This window comes from Candoia aspera, chromosome 5 (genome assembly GCF_035149785.1).
Source record: "Candoia aspera isolate rCanAsp1 chromosome 5, rCanAsp1.hap2, whole genome shotgun sequence".
Taxonomy (NCBI): Eukaryota; Metazoa; Chordata; class Lepidosauria; order Squamata; family Boidae; genus Candoia; species Candoia aspera.
This window is the reverse complement of record NC_086157.1, coordinates 109,588,908-109,598,391: the sequence shown is the minus strand read 5'-3', so window position 1 is coordinate 109,598,391 and position 9,484 is coordinate 109,588,908. Positions and strand designations below refer to the sequence as shown.

Sequence of the window (9,484 nt, the reverse complement as noted above, 5' to 3'; positions counted from 1 at the left end):
CCAGCCATAAGTTTGTGAAGACGGTTCTGGGTTTAGAGATGTGAACATGATTTTGAATTATTTAGGGGGAAAAGTGGAATTTGTCTCTATGAAGAATTACGGATTTATTGGCCATGGGGATACGGCAAAAAAAATTGTTCTTCAGGTCCACCCGCGATTTATGATCTAGGCTTGATGATACATGTTCAGTCCCTGCTTATGAATTGGCTTTTTAACCATGTACTGGAAAGACTAATCAGTGATTCTCTATCCCAGTTAAGATGCTGGCTGGGGAATTTTGGGAGTTGAAGTCCACGCATCTTAAAATCACCAAGTTTTTAAAAACTGCTCTATACAGTGAAGATTTAAAGCTGAGTTGTTTTCTATGTGTATTAAAATGTGGTTTTTTCCTTTGCTTTTTGTTCTTTTCCTTGTTTTAAACTTGTTTTTGTTTTTTCTGTATTTGCCTGTTTTTCCTTGTTCTTGATTTCATTATAGAAATAAAACTTTTGAAAAAGATGAAGAAGCCTCCACTTGGGTTGGGTCTAGGAAGGCAGATATGAGCCAAAACTATTAATCTTGAGTGGGAAAAAAAGCCAGGAAGGTGTTGTCAAGAGCCCCCATGCGACCTCAGATGCCTGTGTATAAATGTTCAGAAGGACAGATCATTTTTGCAAGCTCAGATTATTCCTACTGAGACCATTTTAGAAAGCAAGCCACCATTTTAATCTCAGCTTTTGTGGCTTTTTGTAGCTTTTGTTTTTCAGGCTCTTTGTAACGTCATTTATCTTTCTGTTCTGGAAAGGGAATCTTGATTAAATGGCAGATGAATTATTACCGGCTTTGGACCATCAACGGGAGAGTTTATGAAAACTCACCGAAAGGATGTCAATCATGGGGAAAGGAAGGCTTAGCACCCCCAACATCAGCTGGTGGATTCTTCCCATGTGCTGCAGGAAAGCTGGAGTAGCAGTAAAGCAGCCTTTTGGCCCTGGAGGAACCCTTGAAATATTTTCCAGCTTTTGTTTTTCAGGCTCTTTGTAACGTCATTTATCTTTCTGTTCTGGAAAGGGAATCTTGATTAAATGGCAGATGAATTATTACCGGCTTTGGACCATCAACGGGAGAGTTTATGAAAACTCACCGAAAGGATGTCAATCATGGGGAAAGGAAGGCTTAGCACCCCCAACATCAGCTGGTGGATTCTTCCCATGTGCTGCAGGAAAGCTGGAGTAGCAGTAAAGCAACCTTTTGGCCCTGGAGGAACCCTTGAAATATTTTCCAGGCCTCGGGGAACCCCTGCACATTCAGGCTCAAATAGAGGCCAGAAGCTGCAAAATTATTATATTCGTTTCATGGGTAGGCCTATATATACGCATTATCAGTGTTCTTAAACTAAAAATAAAGAGTGAAACTTACCTCTTAAATAAATGAAATTAGAAATTCTGGTTCCAATTATGGTCATACATCGAGCACTACCTGTAGTAGTATTCCACTGTTATCATGACTGGTATAAAACTGCCTTTCCACATTAACTGTGGCTCTTCTCTTGTACACCCCCCCCCCCCAAAAAACCTGAGGATGCATGGAAGCAAACAACCCACAGCCAAACACTTAACCAGAGTTAAGAACGAATTTATTTCAAGGGTTTTTCTACGCTTGGAAGTTCTCCAACTCACTTTCCACCCCAAATGGGGGGTGGGGGGTTGATCTGCACCAAGGCACTCTCTGCGTTCGGCCCTCCAACTGCTTGTCATTGATCATTAAAGCATGGTGCAGCTTGACAGACTTTAATTAGCATAACTTAATTCTCAAATTCTGTTTTGTACACAAGATGACTCCAGTGGTGTTGTTCTCAACGGCCTCAGCAAGTTCACGAGTGTTGCAAACGGGATCAGTAGAGCTGCTTCGGTTTGCATTAGCCCGCCTTGAATAGTCCCAAAATTAATCTTTGCAGTATCTTTTGATACATTGTTGACTGTGCAAACCTAAAACAGACGCACTCGGAACCTGCAGCCTTGGCCTCACACGCTGCCCTAAGCCAAAAATACAATTGCTTTCTTTTGGCCTTGTGCGCTGTGAGAATCCATGGTTCAGTCATCCGCGATTTATGGCTTTGTACACTGCAGAGCCCAGCCACCTTTTACTCACTAACCATGGTTAGCAAAGCCAGGCTTAGCACAACGCGAGTTGGGGTTTATGGATACTGCTTCCTAACATTTATCAGCTACACGGCACTTTACATTAAAAATTCTGCTCTAGTGCAACCTGTCCAAGGCTGAAGTTTCAGGATTTAGTAACAACACTTTGCATTGTCATTTTCTTGAATTAGAAACACGGGTTTTCACCCTCTAATGAAAATACAGGCCTGAAATCACAATATACAGGAAGAGACACCAGCATTGCAAGAACAGAGTAACTCAGGAGCAGCAGGGGGCAGTTCTTCAAAATCTGAAGTTGCAAATCATTAGTCACAGCTCACAATAATGCTATCAGTGCAACAGCTAAAGTTAAACTGAATGCTAAAGAACACCGCAACCACACCATTTATTGCATTCCATCGAAATACTACCCCAAGGAATTAAATACCTCTCCATTTTATATTGCAGAATACATAACACCAGAGTTCTGAAGATCATTCAACACTAGGAAGGGAGAGAAATTAATTCCCTGTAAACAATTCCCAAGGGAACGGGGCCAAGACTGAAGTCATCTGCTGTGATCCAGGAGAGGTTTAACTGTGTGCATTGGGTGGCGGTAACATGGGACAAACACTGTTGCCCGGAGCTTATAAAATATTCTCAGAATAATTTTTGTCAGAAGCAGACGTTAAATTCATCGTCTGCTGAGGCATTAAATTAAATACGAATGTATTTATCAAATTTTGCCACTGCCCATCTCCCCCCCGAAAGAGGGACCTTTCCAAGGGTTTTTATATCTTGTTTTTGCTAGCCATCAGAGGGAGGCGGAGCAGAATCCTACTGATCAAAATGGATTAACCCCCAGCCCTTCCTCAGAATTTGGCAATCCATTCAACAAACGGATGTATGTTCGTAGTCCCTAAGACTACGAACACCTTCCCAAAATACACCTTCCCAAAATTTGAGTTGCATTTATGCTTATTCTTGGAGGGAACTGATCATCCTGTTCTTTGCTCCATCAATTTGATCTGGCTACTGTATATTTATTTTACTATCTACATCTAGCCTGTCCTATCTTCTTCCCTTTATGATGTGCATATCATTATCCTGAGGGTAAAAACCACACTAGGGAAATCCAGCAGCAATTTCTTCCATGTCAGCTCCAATAGACATATCAAGTGTTTCAAAAACCATTACAGGTAGTCCTCACTTAATGACCATTTGTTTAGTGACAGTTCCAACTTCCTACTGGTCCTCGCACTTACAACCGGTGCCACATCCCCCATGGTCACATAATCACAATTTGGGCACTTGGCAACCGGTTCACATTTATGACCGTTGCAGCTTCCTGCAGTCACGTGATTGCCATTTTCAACCTTCCCAGTCAGCTTCCAGCAAGCAAAATCATATGGAAGCAGCATAATTTGCTTAACAACCACGTGGCTTGCTTAACACCCACAGTGATTGGCTTAACGACTGCTGCAAAAAAGGTCGTAAAATCAGGTTGGATTCGCTTAATAACCATTTCGCTTAGCAACTGAAATTCCAGTCCCAATTGTGGTTATTAAGTGAGGACTACCTGTACATCTTTGAGTGGAATCTGCATAACAGATTTTCTTGGCAGATACATTGCTATAATTGCAGTGAATATGGTGCATTAGCAATCTGAACAGCAAGGAAACTGTGGGAGAAACAGGTAGATGCCAACTGAGCTGTGCTTTTTGCAGAATGAGGAGGCAAGATCCTGCACTTTACAAACTTAAGACTACATTCATATCTCATGCACAAAGCTCCCAATTTATACAGAATGAGCGTCTCAGAGTCATATCAAGGAGTCTGAATGTGCAGCAGCTTTTCCACCACCACAGTCTTATAGAGCATAGATCAGAATTCTATCACATCATTCCAGGTTCAATTTAGATTGTTCACAAGAACACCCATGAGAACCCACTTTTGCAAGCTGGTCACCCAGAAGCATTAGAAAAGCCTAATGTTGACTTTGCGCTGATAGATGTTGCACACCCTTGTATTAGAAAAATCCACAGAAAACACATGTGCATGATTAACCTTTCATGATTAATAACATCCAATGAAGGGACAAGTAATACCCATCTAAAATGCTATCTAGCCTGGTCTGTATGCGTGCACTAAAACTATGAATGATGGTCATGGGTAATGCTGTACTTGGGCACAACCCCTTTTCCCATACATCCTTATCCAAACAATTCTGTGCTGTACATGAATGCAGCATGAGCAAGCAGGATATGACCAGTCTCATCCTTTCTGGGAATCATCAGATGTACATCGCCACATCTGATTCTGTGGGGTTCAAACACTGCACCATGATTCTATATATTCTATATACAGAATTCTACATCTCTCTTCCTCCAGCACCACTGAGCACCAGAACCTGGATGGCTCCTAAAACTAACATGCTGTACAGGTAGTCCTCGCTTAACGACCCCAACTGGGACCAGAATTTCGGTTGCTAAGTTAAGCAGTCATTAGGTGCATCCCACCCTATTTTATGATCTTTTTTGCATCAGTCATTAAACGAATCAGCGCGGGTGTTAAACAAACCACATCGTCATTAAGCAATCAAGTGATTCCCCATTGATTTTGCTTGCCAGAAGCTGGCTAGGAAGGTTGAAAATGGCAATCACATGGCCACGAGACGCTGCGACAGTCATAAATGCAAACCGGTTGCCAAGCACCCAAATTGTGATCACATGACCACAGGGACACTGCGAGAGTCATAAGTGTGAGGAATGGTCATAAGTCGCTTTTTTTAGCACCATCATAAGTCCAAACCATCACTAAACGAATGGTTGTTAAGCAAGGACTACCTGTATGTAGTCATCTAAAGCCCAATGGCCCATGAGTTCAATTCCCAATAGAGGGCTTGAACCCCATAAAAAGTTTTGTAGCTATGTACTGTACATCTGAAGAGTCCCAAATAGCATGAAACCAGTCAAGTTCTGCCTCCTGGTGATCATTATAACCGAATATAACCAAATTGGATATACACTGAAAAAATAAGTTCCACGTAAATAAAATCATGTAAAACTTTGCGCACGGGCGCATGAGATGATGGAACATCTATGTAACTCTCTCTGACAGCTTAAGGGAAAGAAGCCTGTATATAGCATTATTTAAAAAAGCAGATGAGATTTTTCTTCATTCTTTCCCTTCCCCCAGGGTTGCAGCTTAGAAAGGAGGAATAACATCTGCAGGATATAGATATTCTTGTCTGACCACAGTAACGCAGGAACCAGATTTGCTGCATATATAGGCCACTAGTCTATCGGCGTTGTCCGTATCAGTCAAAACCGACTCGCCCAAGCATTATTTTTCCCCCAGGTCCTACTTGTAGTGGAAAGGGAATCTCAAGTGTCAAAACTCTGCATCAAGAACCCCTTCCCCATCCCCACCTTTTGCAGGTTTGCACAAAAGTAAATCTAACTTTCCTCTCCTATAAATGAGCCCGGGTTGCGCCCTTCATATGCCCGCTTCAGGGAACAATTGGCATGGAGTTTTTCACTTATGCACACTCAACTTCAGATTCAGCGGTGCAAACAGAGAAGTGGGATTTAGAAATTACTTCGTTTTGGAAGTTGACTTAGGCAGATAAATCCCCATTCCCCTTGCCAACATGATTTCCCCCAAAATAACCAGAGTTGTTCTGCTTGGAAAAAACTGGCCCATAAGAGCATGAAAAAGTTACATTCCAAAGTTATCTCAGTTTAAAAGTTTACACCAGCTGACTGTTCTGGGGCCTCCCCAAACGTCTGGAACGGACGGGTTCTTCTGTCAAGAGAGGAACCATTCTCAGGTAAGTCACTCCCCAGCCGCCGTCGCCGCCGCCCAGACTTTTAGCTGTCAAAACCTTTCCGGACGCCCCAAAGTTCAACATGGGCTTCCCAGCTACGAAGGAAGGCCCCAAGTCTGCACAATCAAAGGTGAGGCTGCAGGATGATGAGGAGATGGGAGATGTAGTCCAGCCCATCAGGCAGGGCAAGTCTTTCCCGCGCAGTCTTCTCCTTCAGCCGGTATCCTACGGGTGGGTGGATGGGTGCCACCTCCCGGGGCCCCGCGCGCTCCCACATCCATACCTCGCCCGCTTTGCCCCTTTCCGCTGGGGACCCGCCATTCCCAGCCCGCGACCCCCCCCCCGGTTCCTCGCCTCTTCCTTCCCCGAGACTAAAGGCTTGGATAAGGCGCCCCCCGGTTGTAGCCCGGGGCGTAATCGTAGGGCATCGCCGGGGGCGGCAGCGGGCAGTCGGGAAAGAAGGGCGCCGCTGGGTCCGAAGCGGCGGCGGCGGCGGCGGCGTAGAGGGCCGGGAGGGCGCGCAACGGGGGCTCGGCGTACAGCAGGGGCGCCAGCGGCGGCAGCGCCTCGTACAACGCCGGCTCCAGAGGCAGCTCCGGCGCTTGCAGGCTGGCGCCCTGGAAGACGGCCGGCGGCTCCGGAGGCTCCGGGAGCAAGCCGCGGTAGTCGGGGGCGGCCAGCAGGTCGAAGAGCTCCTCGGCCACCGACAGCCCCGGCCCGCCGCCGCCGCCGCCGGGCTCCTCCAAGCCGGCGGGGCTGGGCGCCACGGCGGCCCCGGGCGCGCGGCTGGGGGCCGGCTCGGTGAAGAAGGAGAGGGGCAGGTTGCGGTTCCGCAGCGGCACCTTCTTGCAGGCGCCCGCAGCCGGCGGCCCCGGCCCCGCGTCCTTGCCGCCCCCCGGCCTGGCGGGAGCAGCGGCCGCGGCGACGGCAGCGGCCGCGGCGCCCCCTCGCTCGAAGGGCGGCGCGCGCAGGGAGTCGAAAAGCGCCGCCAAGCTTCTGCTCTGCAGCGCGCTGGGCTCCCGCTTGGCCGGGGGCTTGCAGGGCGCCGCGCCGCCGCCAGATGGCGCCGGCGCCGGCGCCGGCTTGCCCGCGGGCGCGGCGCTAGGGGCCGGAGTGGCGGCCGGAGTCGCGTTGCCCGGAGCGGGGGCGGCGGCGGAGGCGGCGGCGGCCGCGGCCGCCTCCGGGTTCGCGGGCGGCGGCGCTCCGATGAGGGCGGTGCAGCGCTTGATCTGCTTCTGCAGATATTTCCGGTGGTTGACTTTCCGCTTGGACTTCACCGGCTTGTCCAGCGCCAGCTTGATGTTGCTGGACGCGGAGTCGATGAAGCTCAGCAGCTCGCGGGTCGCCTCGCGGAAGTCCCCGGCGTCGCTGCCGCCGCCTTCCAGCAGCAGCAGCGCGCCCCCGTCGCCGTAGCTTTTCTGCAGCGCCCCGAAGTCGGCCGGCGGGAAGCCGAAGGGGGCGAACGGGTGGGGCGGCGGGAGGGGAGCCGCCTGCACGGCCATCGCGGCGGGCTCGGCTCCTGCGGCGTCGCCTGCTCTACTGCGGACCGCGGGGAGAAGCGCGCGGCGGGCGAGGCGGGCTCCCGGCCCGACGAGGCATCTTCCTCCCGGGCCTCCCGGTCTGTGCCGGCTGCCTGTTGCCGGGGCCACCGATGCAAACTGGGCAGGCTGCGAAGGCGCGGCCGCCGCCGGCTCTTTTTTCCCCACCCCTCGGCTTTCACTTCGCTCCCGGCGGAGGCGGAGGCGGAGGACAAGGAAGGGGCTCGTCTGGGTCGTGGGGGGGCGCGGTTAACTCTTTATTGGCCTCAAGCGCGAGGGGGGTCTTCAGAAGGGGGAACCTCCCTCCAGGCGGGTTTGATGCCTGATGGAAACAACTGCGCAGTTTTCTCGGCCGGAGAAGGGAAGTTGCCAATGCAGCTTTTCAGGAATTCCTACCCTTTTACACTTCCCAGGCCGGCCTGCGGCCCTGAGATTTCCTCGTGGTCTCCCATCCAGCTGCGAACCGGGAGAAACGAAAAAGCACAAAAGGCTTTCAGGTTCTCCAGAAGGCAACCCAAGGGAGAGGTTACAGAAAGTGGAGGAGGAATCGAAACAAAATAATTGAGCTAGCTATTTTGGCTGGTGGGGAGGGGGTGGAGATCTGATTTTTTTAAAAACTTAGTTTTGTTCAGTTTAACAAAAATGTGTTGCAGCGTTTTCTTCAAAGGCAGACTGGGGAGGGATCTTGCATTTATTTAGGCATCAGCACCAAATTGTGTGTGTGTGTGTGTATGAACATTCAGTGTGCCACTGAACATGCATTTCCTTGGTCCCAAATTTTTCTGGCTTGTTTGTTTCCGTTAAATCCAAACAGAATACCTTCCCATCACGTTTTGCAAACTGGAAAAGGCAAACTCTCCAATTGGCCTTTTCCACTTTGCGAGTGACGGGAACATGTGCAGAAGAAGAAGAACCATGTTCTGCCACCTCCATCAGTAAGGAAAACTAAAAAGCATCTTAAAAGAGTTTTGGTACCCCGAGAATCACCTAAAAGCCATGTTTTTCAACCTTGACCACTTTAAGAGGTGTGGACTTCAACTCCCAGAATTCACCAGCCAGTATGCTGGCTGGGGAATTCTGGGAGTTGAAGTCCACACCTCTTAAAGTTGTCAGTTGAAAAAAACAGACCTAGAGAAAGAGACATCTTCTGACCCATCAAAGGCAAGTTTCAGGATTGTAGTCAGTCTCCAAATAGATCTTGAGAACTCAGAGTATGAGGTTAGTGGTAGAGTTTCAACATGTCCTCACCAGCCCAAAGGGTAAGCATTTCATTTCAGGAGGGTATATACATCTGTGTGGTACTGAACTCCATCCAAATGACGCCTGTCCAGATCAGCCTTCTCCAACTAGATGCCCTCCAGACACAATGGAGAAGTCCTAGCCTCCATGACCACATAACCTACTACAGGTAGTCCTTGCTTAACAACCACAATTGGGACTGGCATTTCAGTTCCTAAGTGAAGCGGTCATTGAGCAAATCTGACCCAATTTTACAACCTTTTTTGTGGCGGTCATTAAGTGAATCATCGCAGGTGTTAAGCAAATCATGCAGTTCCCCATTGATTTTGCTTGCCAGAAGCCAGCGAGGAAGGTAAAAAATGGTGATATGTGACCACAGGATGCGGCAATGGTCATAAATGCAAACTGGTTGCCAAGCACCCAAGCTATGATCATGTGACTGTGGGGACACTGTGACAGTCCTAAGTGTGACAACAGGTCACAAGTTGGTTTTTTCAGCACGGTTGTAAGTCCAAACTGTCACTAAATGAATGGTTGTTAAGTGAGGACTACCTGTACTCATTTTCAAAGCTTTGAACTAGGCCTGTATCTCCATTCTCCCTTCATTTCATCCATGTTCCAGCAATATTGATGTGTTTGTTCTCTAAATTTTGTTGCCTTTTTCATGAAGTTGACAATCTTAGGATCTCAACTGCCATTTCAAGCATCTTCTGAGATTCTTCAGAGAAGGAATAAGTTCTTGAGGGAAGGGGACATTG

The 9,484-nt window shown here is 48.5% G+C and overlaps 1 protein-coding gene across 1 annotated transcript; it reads right to left on the bottom strand.

Annotated features, from left to right (window-relative positions):
* Window positions 1-6,320: 6,320 nt before the first annotated feature.
* Window positions 6,321-7,546, bottom strand: FAM181B (family with sequence similarity 181 member B). The gene has a single exon (XM_063304746.1). The coding sequence runs from the start codon at window positions 7,449-7,451 to the stop codon at window positions 6,321-6,323; it is 1,131 nt and encodes a 376-aa protein (XP_063160816.1). The 5' UTR covers window positions 7,452-7,546.
* Between the last annotated feature and the right edge of the window lie 1,938 nt (window positions 7,547-9,484).

Coding starts and splice junctions, on each gene's coding strand:
- FAM181B (XM_063304746.1), bottom strand. CDS start 7,451: ATGGCCGTGCAGGCGGCTCCCCTCCCGCCGCCCCACCCGTTCGCCCCC.